Source organism: Antennarius striatus, chromosome 18 (genome assembly GCF_040054535.1).
Source record: "Antennarius striatus isolate MH-2024 chromosome 18, ASM4005453v1, whole genome shotgun sequence".
Lineage (NCBI taxonomy): Eukaryota > Metazoa > Chordata > Actinopteri > Lophiiformes > Antennariidae > Antennarius > Antennarius striatus.
In genome coordinates this window covers 3,438,233-3,463,586 of record NC_090793.1, presented here as the reverse complement: position 1 = coordinate 3,463,586, position 25,354 = coordinate 3,438,233, and the positions used below count along the sequence as shown (strand labels likewise).

The 25,354-nt window shown below is 42.5% G+C and overlaps 1 protein-coding gene across 2 annotated transcripts; it reads right to left on the bottom strand.

Moving 5' to 3' along the window:
• Positions 1 to 809: 809 nt before the first annotated feature.
• Positions 810 to 25,253, bottom strand: hs2st1a (heparan sulfate 2-O-sulfotransferase 1a). 2 transcript variants are annotated; one of them, XM_068341362.1, is made up of 8 exons: positions 25,061 to 25,253; positions 24,733 to 24,842; positions 5,503 to 5,756; positions 5,331 to 5,416; positions 4,882 to 5,020; positions 4,374 to 4,471; positions 2,801 to 2,958; positions 810 to 2,102 (listed from the first exon to the last, which is right to left on the bottom strand). In XM_068341362.1, the coding sequence occupies exons 1-8, from the start codon at positions 25,078 to 25,080 to the stop codon at positions 1,879 to 1,881; spliced, it is 1,089 nt and encodes a 362-aa protein (XP_068197463.1). In that variant the 5' UTR covers positions 25,081 to 25,253; the 3' UTR covers positions 810 to 1,878. The 2 variants fall into 2 exon arrangements, with proteins under 2 accessions (XP_068197463.1, XP_068197464.1); XM_068341363.1 differs by having other exon boundaries at positions 811 to 2,102; positions 24,733 to 24,903; positions 25,061 to 25,252.
• Between the last annotated feature and the right edge of the window lie 101 nt (positions 25,254 to 25,354).

The window sequence follows — 25,354 nt, the reverse complement described above, 5'->3', positions numbered from 1 at the left end:
AAATCAAAAATCCTTTTCTTCTTCTTTTGATTTGTTTCTTACGTAAGGCCTCAGAGACAACCTTCCTTATTTATCTGGTATAGATATCCTTGGCTTTCCAAGGATTATCTGATGGCAGAACCGGCTAATATAAATATTCTCTCTGACGTCACGTCACAATGCACTATGACGAATGCTCTCAATATGTATTCAAATGTGCATATTTTTTTCAGCTGCAAAATAATTACTAGCAAAACAAAACTGTGGAATACATATTCTGATTGGTGACAATATACAGTGAAATTCAGCATTCTATGATTTAAAACTTTTACATAACTATGATATAACATAAGAGGAAAAGTATTTATATACTGTATACACAGTATATTTATATAACTGGACTCGCTGGTTAGCAGTGGCGCGTAAAGCTCTTTATCGCCCTCTGCAGGACAATTAAATAACAGCATTCAGTTTGACGGGTTTGTCTGAACACTCCCTGCTCTGCTCTGCCTGCAGACGAATATGCACACACGTTTGTGCTGAAATCAACTGCACACATGTATATATATATATATATATATATATATATATATATATATATTTTTTTAGGTTTTTGAAACGCTTTTGTGTCATACCACACAGCTGCAACACAAAGATGTAGAGTAGGTGCACATACGACAGCATCCCCAGGTAGAAATGAGTAGCTCCTAATTTATAGTCATGTAATCAGATGACATCCAGTGGAGCTTTTCCAGGTGATCAGTTGATTTAGTTGAGAAGGAAAAATTATATAATTTCAAGCATTTCCAGCTGTAATTTGTATGTTTATGATGGACAAAAAAAAGAAAAAAAAAGAACCACCATCACCCCAATCGATCTTCTCTCACACTTGGAATGACAGCAAATAATCTTACATCATAAAATGTCAGAATATTACCCTGAAGAAGAGTGACAAATTAGTCGACAACCACGCCAAAATGATTCTGAGATGAAAAGAATGTCAAACAGACTAAAATGAAAGCTGAAGATGCACATAAATGATAAAGATGTACAGAATGGAAAACACATTGGTAGCAGTGTGATTTTTTTTTTGTCAGCAATAGACTGTAAAAGAAGAAAATATTTACAACAGCAACATATACACCTTACATTTCTTTGATATCACATGTCAAATGATTCATCATAACCCGAGGAAAAGCCTCTGGGTAGAGCTCCACATTACAGTTTATTAGTCCAGCATGAAACATACGCACTTGTCCCAGTAAACAGTTCATGGTCACACAGTTTTTATTTCATAAAACCCTCAACAGTTCTCATTCGATCCAATATTACAGCACAGTATCAGCTTCTTACACTTAAAATCTCTTTTCGTTAGTAGTTGAGGTGGAACATGGGATGTTTCACCATGGAAAATGTTAACGTCTTTACATACAAAAGACAACCATAGTAAAGAGTTAAAGTACAATCAAACACCATCAAACAGTACAGAGCCATTAAAAATGTTTTTGTCGGGATTGGAGAGGAGCGGAGCCAATCAGGAGTCGAGGCTCGACCGGGGGGGGGGCTGGAGTCCGTATCGTGTGCTGGGCGAAGGCCTTCTGATCAGACCAAAGTGAAAAAGAACGGACCGACGACCCTGCATCCGCCCCCCCGCCGCCCTGCCGCCGATGTAACGTGAGCTCCTCGTCCTACCAGCCGTCAACCTGGGCAGTCTGAACTCCACAATCGGAAAGCGGCTGGCTCTGCAATCACCGCTTCACCTTCTCAACCACATGATCAAAACCAGCCGCAGTTCACCGGGAGTCTCACGGATTTCATCTCCGACCACACGTCTGAAACTCTACCCGCCACACACACACCCACACACACACACACACACACACACACACACGTCTGTCTTTAGATTCTGGGGTAGATTTTCTCATAGAAGAAGTTTTGTGCCAACAGGTAGAGCTCCCCGTCCTTTTCTCTGACAGCGTGCGCCCTGACAAACTGGAACTGCTCCAGCGCAAACTCGTAGAAATCGTTCTCCATCTTCCAGATGGCCGACTGCTGCAGCTTGGCGGTGGACTCTTTTGTGGGCGGCTTTTTCTCGCTGGTCTTTCTCAGGTGGGATTTCTTCCCTGCAATGAAAGGAGAAGAGGATTCAAAGAGTTCCGGTACCAAAAATAATAATCGGTACCATTTACAACCTACATATTGTCTCGCAGTAAGACAGCAAATTATTTTAAATGACTACAAAAATCACTAAAAAGTGAATTTCAGGCTTGAAGCTCTAACCATGAACAGAATCAAAAACATTTGAGTGTAAAAGTTAGTTTCTACCGCACGCCACTTGAAACCGCAGCGTGTTTTATATTCCTCTTTTAATTTAATTTTCTTAATCGAAAGAAAACTCATCGACTAAATCTCCGCTTGAGATCGCCAGTCAGCGAAAAAACGTCATACCTGAGACTTGAAACCCGCTCTTCCGAGTTCTTTAAACACATACCTGATTAAGTTAAGTAAGTGGATTTATCTGCTGCCAGAAATGATGAACATCACATTTTCAGCTACGTCAAAATTTAAAATGCATTCTTCTGCGCTCTCCCATAATTCATTCTGGCTGCACTCGCTGTAACTAATCTGTAACTACATCAGCAAGAGGCATGAGTGCATATTGATCATATTCAATTCTCAGAGGAGCAATCCAAGCTGCTTATATGCAATCACGGCACACAGTGGTGCACATAATTCAGCACTGCCAAATGCACCAACCCTTACAATGCTTTTTGGTGTATTAAAAATTTGTTGTGGAGGGAAACAAACGGCGACAGCGAACCTGTTTTGTACAGTTCGGTTGCTCCTCTGAAGAAGCGTGGCAGCGCGGCCTCCAGCATCATGACGAAGTCCTCCAGCTCCTCAGTTACTCCGACCAACATGTACTCGTTCACCAGGTTGTATTTTGCCTGCTCCAGGGCCCACTGGCTGCCCACATTCCTGCAGAGGGATCATGTTGATTGGATGTGGTTAGTAATCTTAGCCTCCCTCTAAAATAGATTCAACTGCGCTGAAAAATTTGTGCCCAAGGACGCAGATGCCTCCAAAAAACAAAAAAAAAACCCTGAGTGTGAACAACATGAGACAAAAATTGCAGCAAAAATAGACACATTAAAGAAACCAATTATAAGATGCACACCTTCAGGGTCGCTATGGATGCATGAGCGAAGTTTCATTCAATTCTGTTGGGTGGTTTTTTTTTTGTTTGTTTTTTTTTTTTGAGGAAATGTGGATAGACTGTCGCTGGTAATGTGTGGATAAGGGCAACCCCTTCAGAAGTAATGGAAAGGAGGAAGAGAGTGACAAAAAGCAGAAGAGGAGAGCTGAAGGACACAAAGACAGTGCCAGGAAAAAAAGCTGAAAATAGATGTGTAAGAAAGGAAGGCACTGTCGTGGTCAGGAAATGAGAAAATAAAGGGGGAACATATTAAAAAAAAGGGGGAAACTCAGTTGTTGACACATATAAAGTAGGAGGCATTAGAGGACTGGCAGCACCTTCACTTCTTCCTCTTCTGTATTTATTTCATGTTTCCAAAGTGCTTCCCTTAACTTTAATAGAACACCAGCGCACCAGAAGTGAGCTAAACCCTAAAAACGCAGACTTTAAGTTGCTGAACTGTACCAGGAGAGTATCTGGTGAAGAGATGGAGGGCAGAGAGGGTAAGACGGATGACAGAGAGCAGTGATACAGATCATTGCGTGGAGAACAGATCAAGAATGAGAAAGCCATCAGAGACCTTGATAGGATGGGATGGGCGAGGCAGCAAGAGACAGAAAAGGTTCAATGTGGTGCATGAACAAAGAAAACTGACGGCGTTCACTTCCTGAACGGGTTCTTGAGATCGTACTGATGTCATAGCATTATACTGAATTTGAGCTTAAGACAGAGTTAAATAAATAAACCATTTGGGCTTTTAGTGAAATAGAGTCAATCATGCCTGTGGTGGGACTATTTTCAGCTGTGGATTAATACATTCAATGGGCTAGTGGGCATTTTCTGCACCACAGTGGGGAATGTTGGAGTCAGAAACACGTGACATGATGCAACGCTTCAGCTTTCTGATCTATTTGATTTTTTGAACAACAGATTTCAGGCACAGATGAATGAATTTCGTGTACAGGAAGGAAGATCGATTAATTCACTTGTTCTTTTTCTCCGTGGGATTTCTTTGGAAATATGAAACACAGATTCTAACCAGCTTTTTGCACAGAAAAGGTACAGATACAGTTAGAAATTGTGAATAAAGATGACGTAATCAAATAAACTCTAATTTCAAATAAAAGGTGCAACAATACAATCAAATCTAAAGATTATCATTTCCATTGTCTGAACACAGTGGAGTTTGAATACTCACCAGCATTCAGAGTAGTGCCCACAGAAAAAGGGAATCTGGAGCCAGAGCTTCTCCGGGGCGCAATCTGAGCCGCCAGCGGACACACATTCATCAAACGTCTGCAGTGAAAACACGACGCATGAGCATTTATTCTGTCAAATAAAATCAAGTTTAATTCATGCTGAAAGACAGCTGCCCAGAAAAACATCGGGATGTTTTTTCTTTAACTGTAGTTACTGTAGAATTTGTTAGAATGTGTCTTCACCTCACTGTTATTTATCAGAAGCTTCTCAAAAGCTTCAAATCTTTTATTTTGTATGACCACACATCAATCCAGCTCATCAATGAAGACTGCCCAGGGACACACAAAGGGGCATTTGAGAAGATTGTAGATTTTGCGCCTCATTGGTTTCATTTGGAGTGAATTAAATGAGAATCTTTTGATAGCCAGTGTGATCAGGGGAAGTGATGAAGTCTGTCAATTATGTGAAACTACACCTTAAACAAAAGAATATCATGAATTCAAAACCTTTTTGTCTCCTTGTTTCCTTCGTCTCAATCCGGGTCGGTAATCATCGCCGAAACGCAAGAAATAGTAATAAGACACAAGCCTCTCGATGGGGTCCCGGATCACATTTATGTAGATGGGTTTCTTCTTCACCCCGAACCTGAGAGACAACACAGTGGGTTCGATTATTCCACAGAAATTAAGTTAAACAAATAACTCTAAAAAATATTTAAAAAATAACTGTAAAAGGTATAAGGAACATGGACAAAGCTGAACAGGCACAAATTTTGTTGAAGCGTATGGAGGTTCATTAAGCTACAGTGCAATTTACATTTACAATAGTTGTCAAAGGATTTCAGTTTCTTTTAAATTAAAAAATTTTTTTTTTATAAATAAATATGTCATGACATTTTTTCCTGACATGATGAGATTTCCATGTACATACGACACACTACTGTAAACGTATTTACTTGGTGAAGTCCAGGAAGGAGACGTGTCCGTGATAGAAAGCCGGCTTCATTTCCCTCCATTCAGTCACATTCTTTACAAAACGCACCTTCAGAAAAATAAAGATCCTTATAAAAACAGATTTTAAAAAAAAGGTCTCGACTTCAAAACACTGCAATGAACCCTGGGTCTGACCTGGTCCTGTATGGACATGACCGGGTTGTTCTTGGTGGTGTTGATGTGCAGGACATGGTAATGGTTCTTCCCACACAAGTCGTAGGCAATGTTGGTGAAAGAGGTGCTGGCCGTCTTGGGAACGCGGTTGTAGATGATGACCACGTCGTCTTCGCTGTCGGACAACAGCGAGGAGGACAAATCCCGTTCCCGGAGACCGTCCTGCGTGTGCCGCTGCTCGATCTCTCGTACCTCGTGTCTGGCAATGGCTCGTTCTGGAGGGGGGGGAAAGATGTGATTCAAAGGGGTTAAGGATATTCAGGTAATTAAATACCACAGAAAAGCATCCAACTTGCTAATCAAACTTTTACTTCAGTCGTCTACCTTTACTTTCACTTATTTAACGTGAGTGCCGTGCCGTGCGCTCCCGTTCAAGATCAAATTAATGTTCTGTCACGGCCGAGTACGTCTTTGTGTGCCTAAGACAGGGCCTGGACGGTGTAAAAATGATTCCCCTGACCTCGTTTCCTCTTCCTTTGAGAGAAGAATCGTTTATTGAGGTGAGAGGTACGGAACAAGGCTTAGAAGCTGGTTGCTGGACGGTACAGTTACTTTATCGCTGACAGGACATTAATAATCTCTAAATGAGGAGGGCAGAGTTGGAAGAGAGAGGTGACTCAATCTAAAAACGGCATAGATTTGACATAGTGCGAACGGCCTCAACCCAAGTCCATTTTTCTAAAACAAAAATGGACTATATCTTACAAAACGTACCTATAAGTCCAGAAAGAGAGCAATCTGATGGCTGCAGCTACCTGATTGTTAACTGGATGTTGACAGGACATCAATGTGGTCTAAATTAGGAGGGTAGAGGTTGGGACGGGGGGGGGTGTATATATATCAATCTGAAAACTGCATGGACCAGCAGAAAAGAGCCTGAGCTTGCTGCCTCTGTGAACAGACCCAACACAAAGACGCCCAGGCCTTTGTGGCCCCCTAGTTTGTCCTTCATCTGAATTCACATTTGATTGACTGGTGTTGACAATGCCTCAGAGTGCTCTGTAGGAAGGAGTGAGGAGAAGCTCTGTGTATGTGTGTGTGTGTGTGTCACAACACTGGAGCATCTAATACCCGTGGGAGCACTCAGTGGAGCCAGAGGTCTCCTAAAGCCCCTCATGGCTACTGAGACACTGTTGCAGCCCCGTCTGGACAGGACCAGGTCTAGATTCTGGCAACTTAGGCTAATTAAGACGTCATGCTGTCCTCTACTCAATCTGTGTGAACACACGTGAGCAGACACACTTTTAGAAACACTCTCACTGCCCCCTCTCTTACACCCTTCCTGAGCAGCTGTTAATGTTCCACGCATCAAATCTGCATCGGGTTACGAACAGAGACGAGCCGCCGCTGCCGGCGCTGCAGTCCGACGGCGTGGAGACGTGCCAGGTGGTCGTATCAGGCTGAAGGCTGTCAGAATGCAAACAGCTGGCATGGAGACATTCGTTCACATGTCCATCTGAAGCCCACTTTAGCCAACAACAACAGCAATAACAGTTGCTGTGTTGGAACTTTATTGCAGGGGCTCAGATGTCCTTTAGGGCTTATTTTTATGGTTAAGTGAAGGCAGGCAGACAGACTATGACATTTGAAAAGACAGAGGGCAATCTGTGACAACAGAAGTCATAAATACGAGGTGACTTTGTCCTAACGTGAAGTAACAGGTGCAAGAAGAATCTGAAGTCTTCTTCACAAACCAGAGGTGCTCGTAGATGTTTTACTTTGTCTTGTCTGGTTTGAATGAAATGTTTTTTGGACGCATAAAAAAGAGAAACTCTAAAATCAGAAGGTTTTCAGTTGCATTTTCCTGTTTTGTGAGGAAATTAAGGGTAGAGTTTGTCCTTGCTTGGCATTATGAGATCATTTTGTTTGTTCGTTACTAGGCTACAGTGTGCATTTAAATGATTCAGCACGAATCGACAATCATCTCTGAATTAATGCACATTTGGCATGACTTTTGGATATTTTGGAGGGGTGGGAGCGGTCTTGTCGACATGGTGGCCTTTCTGTGGGATAATAAAAGAACAGTACCGTGTTTAACGCTGTCGGCATCACAGAAAGACAAAAAAGGATTTTAATATTGGAGGTGGAAGAACTGCCTGTCAAACATGTTGCCGTGGTTATGGGCAAGACAACATGGAGAGACTGAAGGATTGTCAATGATTAACTTCTAGTTTTTCTTGTTTTCATGTGGAAAAAATAGCCGCTGTTCGATAAAACTTAATAATAGCTCCCGTTTTGGAACCAATTTAATAAAGCTGTGCTGCATCCAACCTCTGATGTGTCTCAAAGAGGCACAGAGAATCAGGAAGAAATACAGTAAGTGACTTTTTTGTTGTTTTAAATATTCATGAAGCAGCAGGTAACTGTTGGATGAAGTAGGCCTGGAACATAACCTTGTTGGATTCCATGAGTTGCAGACATAGTAATGATGCAATTGTAACAACGATGTGAGCAAACGTTGCTGGTGCCTAACTGGATATGTATCACCACTTAAAACTTCAGTTGTTGTGAAAAGAAAGGAAAAGATGGGAGAGGATGAGATAAATTAAGAATACCTGATTGAGGACCTCAATAAAGATGAGACAAACTTCAGACACTCCATCAGCACAAATGAACATTTGGTCATTTGTATCAGGCCAAGACAGACGGCTCATTAGAGTTTCTTTTACCAGATTTGATTGACTGATCCCTCTCCCACGCAGATGGTTTCAAAAACAGATGTGTTAAGAATTCCTCCGCTCTGAGTGCATCTCTACTATAATGGTGTTTTTAATGCATACAGCAATGTAATGCCATTTAATCATTTAATGAAGTGCATATGAAACAGTCCAGAGCAACAGTGAGTGTGGTAAGGAGGTGCAAAATCGGATCCAAGCAGGTTAGAACAGATGGAGGAAAGTGTCCGGTGTCTGATGAGACAGAAGAGTCTCTGCTAGAACGAAGGACAAAGGTTATAAGACAGTGGTGAAGACAGCCATGATGGACAGATTACAGACAGTGGTGAGACCAGCCTTGATGGACAAATTAGAGACAGTGGTGAGGCCAGCCATGATGGAAAGATTAGACAGAGGGTCACTAAAAAGAAGACAGGAAGCTGAGCCGGAGGTGGAGGAAATGAAGATGTTGAGGTTCTCTCTAGGAGTGACCAGGTTGGATCGGATCAGAAAATGAGTTCATAGAGGAACGGTCAACGGCGACCCCTATCGGGACAAGCCAAATGTAAAAGAAGAAGAGGTGTGCAAATGACACAAGAGATAACAGACACAACCTACATATACATCAGTAAATGACATATCCTCCATCCCTTTCACGAGTTTGGAGTTCTGTATGGTTATTACTTGACAGATATGCCCGAGATAAGACGACTTCAGTCTCACTTTAATAATCAAGTTTCTGTTGAAACAAAAGAAATTTGTTTGAAAGTTCCAAAGATATCAAAACAATACATGAATACAGTTTGAAACTCAAATATTTACTTTCCATTTCAAGCAGAAGGAACTCCCACTGAACAGGGAAGGAGTGTGGATTATCCACAGTGTCTGAGACCTTACCCAAGAGAGATCTGCTTTTCAATATAGTGAGACAAATTAAAATCAATCTCATTGTATTGTGCTTTCAGAAAACTCAAGAGGGAGATGTCTGATAAAACAAGATGGATATGCAACAAGATGAAAGGAAAGCTTCAAGGCGAGATTGCCATTAGACCTTAAGGGAATAAATGCATTCATGGAGCGTCTTAACAGTGGCTGTTGTCAATGTTGAAACTTCAAGGTCAAACAGAAGAACACGCATCATCATCTAAGCTTTATTTCTGCTTGGCAGTGGAATAAACTTGCACCTTTCACAGCTTTTGTGCTGTTCAGGCTTTTATTTATTTTTTTCCCCTGGAGGAGATGAGGGAAAGAGAGAAAAGCCCGGAGGCCACGGCGCCCCTAACTACAACGCCCGGAACTATGTGAAGGGCCCCCGTAAACACTTGTTGAAGACATGGTGTTCGTGGCGATTTTCCAACAACCAGCAAGAACGCAAAGCAGGCTTCTCAGCCTTTGTGGCAGATGCCCCCATTCATCGCTAGAATGAATACACTTGGCACAATCCTCCATATCAGAGGGCGCCACACAGACACACAAATTTCAGCTTAGCACTCCCTTCTGAGGTCATTTAATTAGAGAACAAAAGCCTGAATTACTATGGCCACACAGCAGGCCTTCTTTCATTCCACATTTCTGTCAGCTTCTTCCCTTCAAGCCGTCTATGTACATTAAAAGCCAATTATGAACCATGAAGCCAACACGGGTTTTAAACATTGTGACAACTACAAGCCTATTACTCTGAGTTTTATTCAAAGTGAAAGACGCGAGGAAGACGGAGCGCCGGTAGTTAAACATATTTACTGAAGCAATTTCCCGGCTGATTAGATGCTAGCGTCGGAAATCATCATTCATATGCGGCGCCCAGATCTGCGAGATGTGACGGACTGTCGTGTATTATTGGTATCGCGTCAGATTTGATGGGATAATAAAAAGTAGAGGGGAGAAGATGATCCTTTCTCCGAGCAGCTCATAAATCCATCATGGCTCCGTCCCACCAGTCCGAGCGCTCTGCCTCCGTCTGCTTCCACACCCCCGCTCCCCCTTGGGGAGGGTTTAGCCCCTCAAACTGAAGCCTTGGTCTAGGTGGGTAATAGAGATTGGCTATCAGCGGCAGTCTGAGGTGTACGGCTTGTATGGTTCTGCTCGGATGCCGCTGGATTGCAAAATCAATGAAGGATGACAGGAAGGAGGATCTGAGCTGCTGCTGTAGAAAAATTGAGTTAGTCTGCTGCTGTTGGTGGCTTTACCCTCACTATAGACTGGATGCGTTTTGTAGCCCCCTTGTTTAGGGGAACGGATGTGTCATTTGAATAAACAGCGCACTTCTGATTTTCTGATGCCTCTAAATCAGTGTGAAAATCAGTTTAGCCAAGTGTGGATCATCAGGGAGGAAAGTAATAAAGTTAGGCTGACAGGAAGCCTCAAACCCGACTCAACTGATCCAGAACCTGCACTAATACTGGAGTTAGAATTGGGAATATGAAGCATGGCGTGAGAGCGAACCTCTGCGCTGCTGATGGTTCCAGAGGAGTGAAAACCATAGAGGACTAATGAGAAGTAAATGTGAGTGTTATATTCAAAACGCCGAAGGACGATGGCTAAACTGGAGACATCAACATTTTATATTGAAGTCTAAATGAGACACAAACGTTTTAACGCTGCACAAACTATTTAATTGATTTTTATATTAACTCTTGTTTAGCTTTAGAGAAAGATAAAAAGAAAACTTGAATATGATCTTGGAGAACACTTTATAGAAGTGTCCGCTTATCTTTGCCCAGTGGATTTGGCAAACCAGTGTGACACTGATGCCCAATGAAGGGTTCCATTCCATTGTCTACCTGTCTATATTACAGCTGGGACAGTCCAGAGGGTTGAAGAAGGGAGAGTCAAGAAACCATCATTGTTTGCAACCGGGTAAATCCTTCAGTTGATACAGAATTAAGCATAAAGGACATTACAGTAAACTTAAATTTGGGGAATGCGCCACAAGTGGAAGCATTGGTTCAGTGTGTTAAAAATATCCAGCTGGTATTGTGCAAGTAAAAGAATCGTGATGGATACTACTGCAGTATCAGCACTTATTGTGACTTAACATACAAATCAAGCGAGGCTTTTTGCATACTGTGGAATAACACGGTGAAAACAATGACTTACTTCCTCTATAAGACGGTATTCGATCTTGTCCTCTACTCAGAGAATAAGGAAGTCCAAGTTCTCTCAAATTTAAAGAGATTTTTGGCAGATTTGTTGACTTATGCTGGTTTAAACCTTCCAGTTATGGAAGGTAACGACTTAGACGAATGCCATGCCCCCGCCCCGTTGACATCAACTTTACAAAAGTTAAAGAGTTGAACCCCACAGTGTCTCGACAACTGATGATGATGCTATGCCTCCCGGTATCTGCAATCTGATTGGGAATGCTGGACATGGTGTTGATCAATGCATCAAAGTCAGACTCGAAACGGCATCGCTCCAATATTAACATTCAAATCATCAAATGCACCCACGGTGAGGTGAAGTAAAGGGAAAATAAAATGTCTGGCTGCCATGATGATTCTCATAAATATAACTTTTGCAGCGGTGTGATATTTCCTCGCCTAGACTTTGGCGCCGGTGCTTTGCCGAGCTGCACAAATCCAGGGTGGAGATTTATTCATTGTTATGACTTTCACAGTGGTTCTGCATTACTAGATGGTGGAGGAGGATGAGTGGGAAAGGTGAGAAAAATATAGGAGGTGGAGGTGTGCCGGTAAGGTCATGAGCCGGATTTCCACCCACAATGAACAGTAAACAAGCGAGGAACTCCATCCTCCAGAGAGAGATATTTCTGCATAAACAATCTATGTAAAGGTCATGTGGTCCGAAAAGCCTGAAAATGACTTGTTTCCCTCCCCGATGAAGTCGCATGCTGTAAACAAGCGTGTCTCTGTGAGAAGATGCCGACAAAGCATTCCTTAGAAATGGAGAAGAGACAAAACTGGCCCTTGTCAGCAGTGACAGACAACGCTGTGGGGACAATTTAAAGAGGATGAGAGGTTTGGGACTTTGGGCCTGGAGGCCACTATTGACCTGAAGAGTGTCATCGAATTGAATCTTATTTATTTTATAGTTACGGATTTCTTTTCTTTTTTTTTAACCTTTTTAGACAGAGTACATGTGTGTGAATCAGAGGGACCCAAGTGGAAGAGTGAGGTTACAGGGAGAAGAGATCAAGAAGGTGGAGGATCTTAAGTACTTAGGGTCAACAGTCCAGAGCAATGGAGCGTGTGGAAAAGAGGTGAAGAAGCGTGTCCAGGCAGGATGGAACGGGTGGAGGAAAGTGTCAGGTGTGATGTGTGATAGAAGAGTTTCAGCTAAAATTAAAGGAAAGGTGTACAAAACTGTGGTGAGACCAGCGATGTTGTTTGGTCTAGAGACAGTGTCACTGAGGAAAAGACAGGAGACAGAGGTGGAGGTAGCAGAGATGAAGATACTGAGGTTCTCTTTGGGAGTGACCAGGATGAATAGGATCAGGAATGAGTACATCAGAGGGACAGCACATGTTAGAAGTTTTGGAGATAAAGTCAGAGAGACCAGACTGAGATGGTTTGGACATGTCCAGAGGGGAGATAGTGAACATATTGGTAGAAGGATGGTGAGTTTTGAACTGCCAGGCAGGAGACCTAGAGGAAGACCAAAGAGGAGGTTTATGGATGTAGTGAAAGAGGACATGAAGGTAGTTGGTGTGAGAGAAGAGGATGCAGAAGACAGAGTTAGATGGAGGCAACTGATTCGCTGTGGCGACCCCTGAAGGGAAAAGCCGAAAGGAAAAGAAGAAGACTGTTTTTTAATCAAACTTTATTTGACTATTTTTACCTTTTTAGTCCGACCTCTAACTTTTTTATTCATTTTATTCCTTTTATTTACTGAATTTTAATCTATACAGTCATTCCTTTATCTCCATATCGATTAACTTCTCTCTGGTGTTTCCTAACTTCAAAGTGGCGTGTGTAGAATAGTGTTTCCTCTATGTTCTCAACTCCTCAGTGTTTTTAAATTAGTGTGTGTGCATGTGTGTGTGTGAGTCTGTATATGTATGTATGTTGGGGGAAAGGGGGGATATTTCTTGTGTCCATTGTTTGTTGAATTGTTTTTTTGTAAAGAATTTTGGGTTTCTCATTTTGTATATAAAGTGTCTAAAGTTTAATTAATTGATTGATCGATCGAGGTGGAGGAAAATGTTCACAATACAGACTTCGGAAGCATCCCTTCTTTTGAGAACAGTCTCGTAAGTTTCTACCATGGATGGGTGTTTTTTTTTGCTCTGTGGAGTCCATGAATTATAGATGTTAACCACGCCGTTCGACTAAACACGAGGGTGCACTAAATAAGATCCAGGCACACGCACGCAACGTCTCTACACTAATGATAACAATCCGGTATAGATGGAGATGATTATCTTCATCGCTCAACCTGCCAATTTCTCACCGCATTTGTCTTTCGTGCGATCGATGCCCACGGTGCTGTCTGACAGGTGAGCCAATAATGTCTGGGGAAAATGGAATGAGTAAAGAAGGCCACATGCTGTCTGATGAGATTACAGAGCAATTTGCAGATGGCAGATCCCATGATTTGCCTGTCTTGTTAAGTAAATGAGGGTTTGACGGGTTTTTGTTTTTTTGTTTTTTAAGGGGGGGGGGTTGATTGGAACAAATCTCATCTTGGCACAGGCTGTCAGTGACTAAGCGCTGAAAATTAGCTGACATTTTCGGAGGCATTTGGCTTCAAAGGAAAGAAAAATATCCAAATAACTAAAAAAAAAAAAAAAGGTAGGTACACAAACACAAAACGAGAACACAAGCGCTCCAACGCTGACATAAACGCAGAAGCAAAGAAAAAAACGCCTTAAGCCGCACAGGACTGATTTCAAGCTTTGTCCATTATGGAGTGTGTATCTTAAAAATTGTAACATGATGCAAGCGCCAGCTGCAGTCTGAGAGCTGCAGCCTGCGGCGGCCATAGAATGGAACAGAAACATGATGCCTTCCATTTGGATTATCCTCCACTCAAAGCCGGCACGTCTGAATGTGTACGCATCAGCATATTTATGCAACTTCTGCATCTCTTCTTCTGCTGTTTCTTATGCTGGAGGTACTGCAAGCTCCTCCACACAAGTTCCTGGATTTATTTACTACTGGGGGGGGGGGTCATCGACAGGCTCCCATTGGTCCCCTTGAGGAATGACATTTGCCACCTACGCCGGAGCGCAAGAGTGCAAGTTGGGAATGTTTACCGAGGGTGCATGTTTGAGCCAGCAGGCTCAGGTTGTTGTGTTCATACCTACATAGGTTAGACCGAGGGCCACATTAGCATAATGGCTGTAATGAAAGGGCCAGATGTAACTTATAAATGCAACTCAATGTAATGTAAAATAAATAACTACTCTTAATTTATTACTTATTCAAGTTACAAAAATTACAGTTGCACAGAAAAAACATGTTTGTTTCTCTGTTATAACATAAATCTTCTCAATTTGTCAGGTTATGAAACCCACAGAACTCCATCAATCAAGGATCAAACTATCCGAGTGAATAAAAAAAGTAAAGACATTAACTTTGTTTTTTGTCAAAGTCAAAATAGATTTAATTACTGCATTGTGGGAAATGTGGTTTTTGGTCAAAGCACGCTTTTGACCTATTTAATGTAACCGCAAGAGGACACAAGCCAGTGTCTTATTGTGCCGGTCCCAAGCCTGGATAAATACAGAGAGTTGCGACAGGAAGGGCATCTGGCATAAAATGATGTGGCGGGCCACATTTAGCCCCCGAGCCTTGAGTTTGACACATACGTATAGTCAGCTCAAGAAGGAGCCACTGAATTTGTTTCTTACAGGAACGGAGAACATCAGAAAAAGCATCAGTCCTTAATGTTTCACATCCTAACAAAAGCTGCAGTCATGTCTTTAAAGCAAAACAGCAGGAGACACAGGAAATACCCACATCCCAGTATCTGGATTCATGTTAAAATGCAACTCTCCGTTCTGCCTCAAAGCCCTCATATCCGAATATAACAACAAACAATGTTTGCGGAACAGCACAGATCCGGTTGCAAACCCTTACAACCCAGATAACTGATGTTCCCTTCGCCTCTCCGTATCTCATCCTGTAACGGATAATTAATAATGCATACATTGGAGTCCGGGGAAAAGTCCACACTCTATTAGACAGAGCAGAAGGATGGCTATTCGTAGGTTTAATGATGAGTGGGACGGAAAGGTGAGCACCGCAGAGAGTCCGTCCCACACAGAAACACCTCTGCAGCGAAACCCGTTCATCTCACCGCTTCATCTCTGCAGGTTCGTCTGTGTGGTTGTCGTCTCTGCAGATCCCAGCTCGACTTCTCTCATTTAATTCTGATTAGTGTGTGCTAGCGGCCCAACCTGTGAGGACGCTATATTGATGACCAGTGTGATTCAGAAGCACAGCCCCACTTTAATTTGGAACTGATTCATTGACTCAGGATTTTGGTTGATGTTGATGCTCTACTAGCTTGGCGTTTATTTTATCTATTATGTCTGGATCTGAGGAGCAGTCATGTAACGTTGAAAGAAAATGGAAAAACTGAGTATTGATGAGGGAAAAGGTTGGGAAGGTGTACTCCATGCTTGTCGTACCTTATCCTTTGTTAGCCTACAAAGGGTGAGGTACCAAAAAAAGAATTCATCTAGGTATAATACAGTGGTACCTCTACTCACGCAATTAATTGGTTCTGGAAGAAATTTGTAAGTAGAAAATTTCATAAGTAGAGACGCGTTTTCAATGCAAATGCCCTAATCCGTTCCAAGCCCCCCCAAAATTCAGACACAAATGTTTTATAAAGCATATAAATGCATCAAAACAAGAAACAAATACATGTTACGATTAGATTATAACACAATAAATGAGAGTTATGCAAAACGTAAAAAACAAAGAATAAAGAATAAAAATGATGGTCATTTACCTTTTAACTGCTGTCCTCATTGTTTTTTGCCCTCTTTTGTAATGCACTCTTGCCTCACCATGAACATCAGAGTGAATTCCAGTCCTCCTTCTGAACTTCTCCAACCACCCACGCCATGCCTTAAACTCCTTAAACTTCCTTTTGTTTTAATAACGTGGTGATTGTAGATGCATTACGGCCATATTCTTTGGTGAGATCAACCAAACGCATCCCTTTTTCATTCTTTTCTATTATCTCTTGTTTTGTTTGTACAGACAAAAAACTCTTTTCTTCGTCTTTTCTCCGTCACTTTCTTGGGGTCCATAGTGAATACTCTAAAAATTAATATATTTACGTAAAAGTATCAGAACACCTGATGGGTCGAGGGCCGAACGACGAGAAAGCTGCATAGACACCTATCTAGTTACACACAGAGGTCCCTCTTAGCCAATGGGTTGCCAGGATGCTAGGTAATAGCCAATGGCAGAGCAGCTATAAGAATGTTGCGTTCAGGAACCTGTGGGAGCTGCGAGTAGCAGCCCATACTGTATTTTTACCTTTCGTAACTCGAAATTTCTTTTGTAACTAGAGGAAAAATTTTCCTGTTGAGGCGTTTCGTAAGTAGAGACATTCGTAAGTAGAGGTACCACTGTATATTAAAATGGAATCGTCAAACAAATTTTTTTATTGTGTGCCTGACTACACGTAAGTAGTTTTTTTGTTTTTGAGTAAAAACAGGGACACAAAAATATGCTAAAACAAACTTACTGACCATAACTTAGCAAATATTCAGCAGTCTCATGTAACACACACACACACACACACACACACACACACACACACACCTTATTATTTGCATTCTGTCTAATTAAGTTCAAGTAGAGCTTCTTGCAATGTGACTTATGCTGCTCACGCTATCCGGCACATAAATAAAAAGAGAAAAGAGAGAATGATAGATGGAAAGAAGGAAATAGAAAGAGAGAGAATTAAAGAGAAAAAAGAGAATGAGAAAGAGAAAGAAGGGAAAAAAAGAGGAAGAAACGGACAAAGACAGAACGAAAGACACTGACAAAGAGAAGGAGAAATAAATGCTAACATCAGAAAAACAATGAAAGTCACTCAGAAGGACGGAAAGAGAAGCAAATATGTGAAGAAAGGAGGTGGAGAGGAAGCTGTAGTAGCATCATCGTAGCAGTTGTTCGCGGTAACAGCTGGTGTTACAGGAAAACACGATGAAGGCTTTAAGCCAACTACAGTTCCTACAAGCCAAGTTGAGTCATGGGCTGAGGAAGACGAAGGGCAGCTCTGTTCTACCACCTTCCTCCTCCTTAATTCCAACATGTTCTGACGAAATTGGTTGTAAAAATGCTTCGGGCGTCTTTTTCCTTTCATTTTCTTTTTTTTTTACAACAGATTATGATTTCCACTTCTGCGTCGCAGCAAAAATTAAATCAGCTTTTTCATTTCACCCCCTCCTCATTCAACGTTCACTTGTCCTTTTGATTGCACGTTATTTCCAAAACCAGTGGCTGATATTTTCTTTTCAAAACGGGTTAGGGGAAAAACCCAAGAGGGATTAGAATCACAAAGGAGATTCAGCACGCAAATAAAGTATTTATTTACCACGATTGATCCAAAAGGAGCCGGATGAGAGGCATTTTAAGCTATAATCGTGACGAAGGTTTGTCAGCTGTTCTTTTTCCCGCCTGTCAGAATGGTGTGGGAAAGAAAAGGAAAGCATGCTAACGCTGCAAAAAAGAAAAAAAAAAGGAAAACGAGGAGCTTCCCGAATATTTCTACAGCCTTTTGTTCAAATCACAAAATTTCGGAGTCTGAAAACAAACTTTTGAAAACACGTTTCAGTTTTGTGTAAAAATTGATGATAATTTCAGTCAAATATGTACATGAGGAAAGAAGATTTTAGACGAGTTGAAAAAGCGCATTTGTATGCTGCTGCATTGCCTTTTTTTCTTTCACTAACAGGTTACGCTGCTAACTACTGGCCTGGCATGCACATTACACTGCCTTCAATCAATCTGCAGGCTCAAAATTGTTCTCAAATGGCTGTGGAACTTTTTTTTTTCCGAAAGGAGAGGAAAAACTTTTCTGTTTCATAGCAAAACTGTTGTAATGGAACCTGACAGCAGCTGTCAATCACAGACTCCATCGTGTGTCAAACATTGTCGGGGTTTAACCGGATCCAGTCAGGCCCGGAGAGTTTAAAATTGGACCTTGTGGGGTTTTATCCTCGTTAAAAATGGAAGTTTGGAGAATGAAATATTTTTTCTGAGACCACCTCAGCACAACATTTCTGTGCAGGCCGGCCTGCTGACCTGTGTCTGATTTCTAACGTAAGCTAAATAACATCTAGCGGCCATCAGTCAGCGTGCCACTCCGCCGCGTGAGGACAGCCGACGCGTGCCTGCAGTGGTTTTTTTAGTGTTATTTGAAGAAACTTTCTTCAAGTTGAGTGAACCCTTCAGCCCAGCGGCGACACGAGAAGATGGAGGGAGAGAGAGTGAAAAGGAAGAGAAAGTGTGTCAGTAGAGATGGGGAGGGAATTATAGGTGGGAGGCCAGCTGAAGGGAGAGACGGGAGAAGGGTGTCCTTTCAGAAACGGTTTCCAATTACATCCAGTGTGTGAAACTGTCCATAACAGGCCGATTAGCCTGTGTGTCATCCGCTGCTGCCGCTGGAAACGCCGTGCCGCTTTGCAGGAACACATCGCCCGTCAGACAGAGTGTTCACCGGGGGCTGTAAATCCTCAGCCCTAATCAAAGCATGCTTCTAACAATGCAGCAAAAAGCCCCGCTAAGACCATTAGCACACACCCCCCCCCCCCCCGCCTCCCACAAACAAATCCATCCCAGACACCTACGCCCCATCCTCTGCCATGCACGGGCACCTCTCCATTAGCCGATTAAATGCCATGCTTGAGTGCAGGCGGGGTCCCGGCGATGGATGGCGCTGGCTGCTTGCAGGAACCAGATGCCAGTATGTGGAGTAAAAGCAAATGACTCATGCCCCCTTTATGCCCCTTAAGGAGGCTAAAAACAGATGCGAGGTGAAATAAAAAAGCATCCGAGTGCCCCCGTCTGCAGAAAGCAATTTGTATGCAAATCCCTGCATGTCTTCTTTTTTTTTTATGACTGCTATGAATTGATTGTTTTTGCACATCCTATTTGTTAACTATCAGATGAACGCACACTTTTATGTTCCGTTTCATTTGCACAATACAACATGAGCTACAAATGAGCGGAGGGCATCGCTCCACCAAGCCTCAATAGTCCACCTTAAATCAATCGAGTCTGATTCAAAATCAAACTCGCAGCCCTGCGAGCGTAATTTAAGGTTACTGGATCTGAAGCCATCAACACAAACACTGCAGATGAAATCATAATCACCGCTGGGAGGGACGATAAATCGATAAAGAGAGAACAAAGCCAAACTAACAAGCACACTTTCATCATAAACTAATGCACTAAAAAGAGGATATGGGATGCATTTGGTCCTCCAGCGAAAATAGATCCGTGTGTAGCTGGAATTGTATTTGGATCCACACCAATTTGAACACATTTGATATCAACTCTGTAAACATCAAAATGTTCCTCGAGATACTTTATTCCCTGAAGAATGAGAAGGAAACGCCAAAAGACTTCTGATTTCTCACTGTTACCAAAAAGAAAAATCGTGGAGACAATCCAAGGTTTTATAGAAAACTGTTGCATAGTTTTTGCGTAATTCTGCTGATAAAGCGACTGATCAATGGGAAGAGGGGAAAACAACTTTCAGTTAACTTCAAATGGAAATGGGTTTTTTTTGCTCTTGCTGCCCTTTAAGCAAGTCAGGCATTGGTTGACACTCACACTTTATAAAATGTGTTACAGCCGAAGAAACTGGATACAGTGGTACCTCTACTTACGAATGTCTCTACATACGAAATTTTCTACTTACAAAACGCCTCAACAGGAAAATATTGCCTCTAGTTACAAAAGAAATTTCGAGTTACGAAAGGTAAAAATACAGCATGGGCTGCTACTCGCAGCTCCCACAGGTTCCTGAACGCAACATTCTTATAGCTGCTCTGGCTATTACCTAGTATCTTCCTGGCATCCCATTGGCTAAGAGGGACCTCTGTGTGTAGCTAGATAGGTGTCTACGCAGCATCGTCGTCATTTGGCCCTCGACCCATGAGGTGTTCTGATAGTTTTATGTAAATATATTAACTTTTAGAGTATTTGCTATGGACCCCAAGAAAGTGACGGAGAAAAGAGGAAAAGAAAAGACAAAGAAAAGAGTTTTTTGTCCGTACAAACAAAGCAAGAGATAATAGAAAAGCACCAGAAAGGGATGCATTTGGTTGATCTCACCAAAGAATATGGCCGTAATGCATCTACAATCACCACGTTATTAAAACAAAAGGAAGTTTAAGGAGTTTAAGGCATTGTGTGGGTGGTTGGAGAAGTTCAGAAGGAGGACTGGAATTCACTCTGATGTTCATGGTGAGATAGGAGCGCATTAACCAAAGAGGGCAAAAAACAATGAGGACAGCAGTTAAAAGGTAAATGACCGTCATTTTTTTTCTTTACTCTATTCTTTGTTTTTTACATTATGCACATCTCTTTTATTGTGTAATAATCTAATTGTAACATGTATTTGTTACATGTTTTGATGCATTTTTATACTTGATGAAACATTTATGTCAAAATTTTGGGGGGCTTGGAACAGATTAGGGGATTTGCATGGAAAACGCATCTCTACTTACGAAATTTCTTCCAGAACCAATTAATTTCGCAAGTAGACGTACCACTGTATCAACAAAGTCAAATTTCAAATGCAACTGCAAATCGAGGTCTCATTGACGAAAGGGCGATCAGCAGGGTGTCTGAGCGGTGGGGCAGCTCTAAGGCATAAATCCGCCCGATCAAAGTGAAGGCGATACGCCCGTGAGGATCGACTGGTGATATTTGACCAAAGTTCTGAAGAGCAAATTCCTGACTGCATCGCCAGCTCCCCTGGGCGAGGGTGGGCCGCAGGGGCCGCGAGTGTCTGGCATGACAATCAAAGAGAAATTCATGGCCGGGCTCAAGAACCGCAGCCCCCGGTGACGAACGGACGCTTTAAAGTCTTGCGTCAGGCTCGGCACACACTTTGACAATGAGCGCATGCATATCCTTCCTTGTGCATTCAACAGCGTCTCCCATTCACTCTCTGAGGCCCGTCACACACACAGAGACGCTTGTGTCTGGAACAAAATATCACCACGCAACAGATGGAAATTGAATTCCTTTAATCAGGCTGAGTAACAGCCTGGTGATAAAAGATGCAGATTCTGAGGGGACAAACATGAAATAAAAAAAGAAAAGAAAATGTGTCACACTAGTTGAGAGGCAGCCCCTCACAGCCTGAAGGCCACAGAGGTCAGGAGGTCACTGGCTCTGGTTGCAAAGACCATGAGGTGACAGTTTAATGAGCAATGCTTCTATTTATGCAGATGTAAACGTACCACAGATCAAATCATCTCCCATCTGAGACCAAAAGTTCTTTAAGGCTTCTATAAAGATGTTGAAAAGCTTCATATTCTTGAAATTAAAAGTTGTTGTCCTTCGCATAACCTATAAAAACAACAAGCAGAGATTTTTTTTAGAGATGACGATTTATTTGATTGGGTAAGAAATACGCATTCAGTTACAAAAAATTTCTAAAAATGAGCTGAAACTCACAGTTCCACCTCATTATCTTGATAAATTCTCAATTTCAAGTTTCATGATAAAGCAATAAAAAAAGCTGAAAAAAGGTGATGGTAAAGGTGAGAGTGATTCCATCCATCTGTCCAGATGCAATAAAATTAATTTGACATCTACAGAATGTTCCGTTTCAGACTGCAATGCTTCCGTCAGCGTTAACGTCTGATATCCTCTGACTGGGGGAAAGTGGCCTTGAATCCCTGCGTGTGACTCTTCATTAAAGACGCTCTACCTCCCTTCTCCCCTCCATCCATCCATCCATCCATCCATCCATACGCAGTCGGTCAGTCTGCCTTACTGCTGCCCCCGGCCTGCAGCCGGAGAGAAATCCGGTCAGAATAATGGATTCAGCCCCACAGCAGGACCCGCAGCTGCATTGCAACATGATTGTAATGCAGGAGACTTCTCGGTGAAACCTTGAGACGGCGATTAGCTTGGAAGCTAAATCACTGCGCCTCTGCCCCCCCCACCCCCCCACGTGGGAGTCGTTCAATAAGGGGAAATATTCAAAATGCGTGCCAGGTGATAGGAGCTCACGCTGCGAGGGGGAGAGGACGGCAGTCATTCCGAGCTGCACAAAGGGGGACGTGTAGATCCACGATACAGCATGCCGTCACGTAGGAGTTTCTCTCTTCTGATGCATTTATCACGCTGGAGTCGGGCCACTGGAGATCCAACTCGGCTTTCAAACGCCACCTGTGATGGCGGTGGTTTTATTGTTGCACAGATGGACCTGCAGCAGGCGTACCTGATAATGCGAGTGGCCCTTTGACCGTCTGTCAGCATTGTGCCCCTGAACGCCTCGCTCACAATTATTTGGCTGTGCAGCACATATTTCAAGAGCTCCAGGATACAGACGTCTGCTCGCTTCTGTCATCCATCAGAGGACTTTTTTTGCCAAGTCAACGGATTCTCCTGGTGGTGGTGGTAGGCCGGTCGGGGAGGGGAAGGCCTCTCAGGTTCTCTTTCAGCATCGGGACAGTGTGTGTACATGTGTGTGCTCACACAACCGTGAAAGTGTTTGGTTTTTCACCGAGTGTAAAGTATAACCTTTTACAGCAGCAGTAAACTACACCACGGGCCAATACAGCCATTTACAACCCCCCCCGAGAACTTGGATTGTTCCTACATGTAAAACCACCGCTGGATAGTCTATTCGATTAATACAGCTACTGTTTCATTTACAGCCTGGAAAAGTTCCAACACATTGCTGACCTCTCTGACAAAGTCCATCTCCAACTCATCCACTACGAAGCTTCAGAGCAGGTGTTCAGGATGTGGATGGTAAATACTACTTGCTGTCAATCCTAGCAATATCTGAAAACTTCCCCGGCTACATCCAGGGCAATCCTAGCAATGAATGAATTTGTTTCTTTTTTTATTCACATTTTAGAAGTGATCTGTCATTGTATATACAGAAAAGACAATTACTCAATCAAGTTGAGTTGCATTTCATTGATTTAATGTGCTTATTGAATAATCCATCAATCGTTTCAGCTGCAATAGAACTGAATGACATCCACTGATGCCCTAACTAGTGGAGAGAGGTTACCGTCTGAATAATTAATTGTTTAAACCGTTAATCAAGCAAAATATAATTTGATTCTAAGAAAATTAATGTGCTTTTTTTAAAATTAATCATAGGATAGATTAACAGTGATGTCACGGATAAACAGATTAATAGTTTGGTCCAGAGAGCATCAGAAAATAGTAAATGTAACACTTTTCAAAATAAAATAAACCTTTTTTTCACAGCAGATGTTTTGCTTTTTTTTTTTTTATCATAGCAACGATTTCTTCATTCCTTGAAGTGCCCTTATAAACCATTTGAATACCAAGACCCTGGAGCTCCCTCACCTGCAACAGCATTGTTCATGTTATTAATCAAATCTGCTCTTTTTTCTTAACATCTCCCCTCTGAAAAATGTTTCCTGCCAAGCTCACATACAAACGATACCAGAGGCGGTGAGTGGACCTCTGAGGTACGCCACCTGCACCCTCAGGTTTTTATGAAATATTCTGTAGATCCTTTAAAAAAAATCCCCACAGCAGAAGCACCAGAGAGATAATCCTGCAATGTCCTAGATCTTTATTGGGAAGGAGCCCCCGATGGGAGCTCGCAATGAGATTCTAACACAGCAACCAGCTATGTTTGAGCCCAGAGGGAAGAGAGTAAAAAGGGCAGGGTGGGATTTGCGGGGATCCATTCAAGCAGAATATTACTAAAGCAGTTTGCATAAGTGTGTGTTTGCTGTTAAAACTGGACTTTACAGCAAATTCATGACTGATCAAGTGATATTTCTCTACTGGATGGTATTTAATCTAAGAAATAAAAGTACTGCCATAGCAACACTAATAGTATTTCTACCAGTTAATCAATAGACACATTCAATCCACCGCTATTTTGATGATCAATTAATTTATATTGTCTGACATTCTCTAAGTTCAGCTTCTTACAGGTGAGAACTTGTGATTGTATCTAAAACAATCTTTGGTTTTCTGCTACTGTTTGAACAAATCCAAGAGCAATGTGGGCATCAGGGGTGTGTGTGATGGGCAATTTCTGATGCATGGACCAAATAGTCACATAATCCAGAACTTAATTGTCAGATTAATCAATAATGGAGCTCTAAAGTGTATTCCTCATCTGGAGGATCTTCTGGATTTTGGTGTCTCAGCTTTGCAAAAGTCAGGAGGGCATCTGCAAGATCCAGATTTCTCCTGCCATTATTAAACCTCATGATGAAGCATGAGGAGGGTGAAGTCATGCAATAATACGATAAAGAGTTATGAACTGATTAATATCTTTCTCCAACGAGCTGACACATGACCGGCGGTGTTCCCGGGGTGCTGTGGCGGGCATGCGATCGGGCTGCAGCCGCTGAACTTACCGAGCTTTCCCCGGGACTCCTCCAGCTTCTGGATCTGGTTCTCCAGGAAAAACATGGCCACTGCGAACGCCAGCAGCGCCAGAAGCTGCAACTTGGGTGGCATCATGACTCTGAGAAGCCCCATCAAATCATCCAGAGAAGGATTTGGTTAGTCCACACTCAGAGGAGACACTGGAAACACACACACACACACACACACACACACATAGACACACATACACACACACACACACAGCGATGACGGTGGTTACAAAGCGTCTGAGTGCATGGCCCTCTCTTCTTCTTCATGTAAGGAAAGCATTCACTGTTAAAAAAATCCTTTGGTCACCTCAAAAGCAACGCGTTCATGCTCGGTTCGGTGGTTCAGATCAGATTAAAATCCCCGTAGGAGAGCATGTGAGCGGATTCGTCCCTCCTGGACGTGGGAGCAGTGGTACCAGCTGCTGCCGTTCGCTTCCCCCATGTAGCGGTGCTCTCTGTCCCAAACACTGCTCAACCACCGCACCGCGGAGAGACTACATTACTATCACCCACGTCATTGGACGCATCAACAGTCCACCACGCAGCTGAGGCGTTCCATTCGTCCACCGTTACTACGTATTCAACCCGGATTGGGCCATTT

Bases quoted from the DNA above. Each gene is read 5' to 3' on its own strand.
- hs2st1a (XM_068341362.1), bottom strand. From the start codon at position 25,080: ATGAACGCGTTGCTTTTGAG. The intron at 5,757-24,732 runs GTAAGTTCAGCG...CCCCCCCTCCAG, and splicing joins GGAGTCCCGGGGAAAGCTCG to AACGAGCCATTGCCAGACAC. The intron at 5,021-5,330 runs GTAAATACGTTT...GTTGTCTCTCAG, and splicing joins TCCTTCCTGGACTTCACCAA to GTTCGGGGTGAAGAAGAAAC.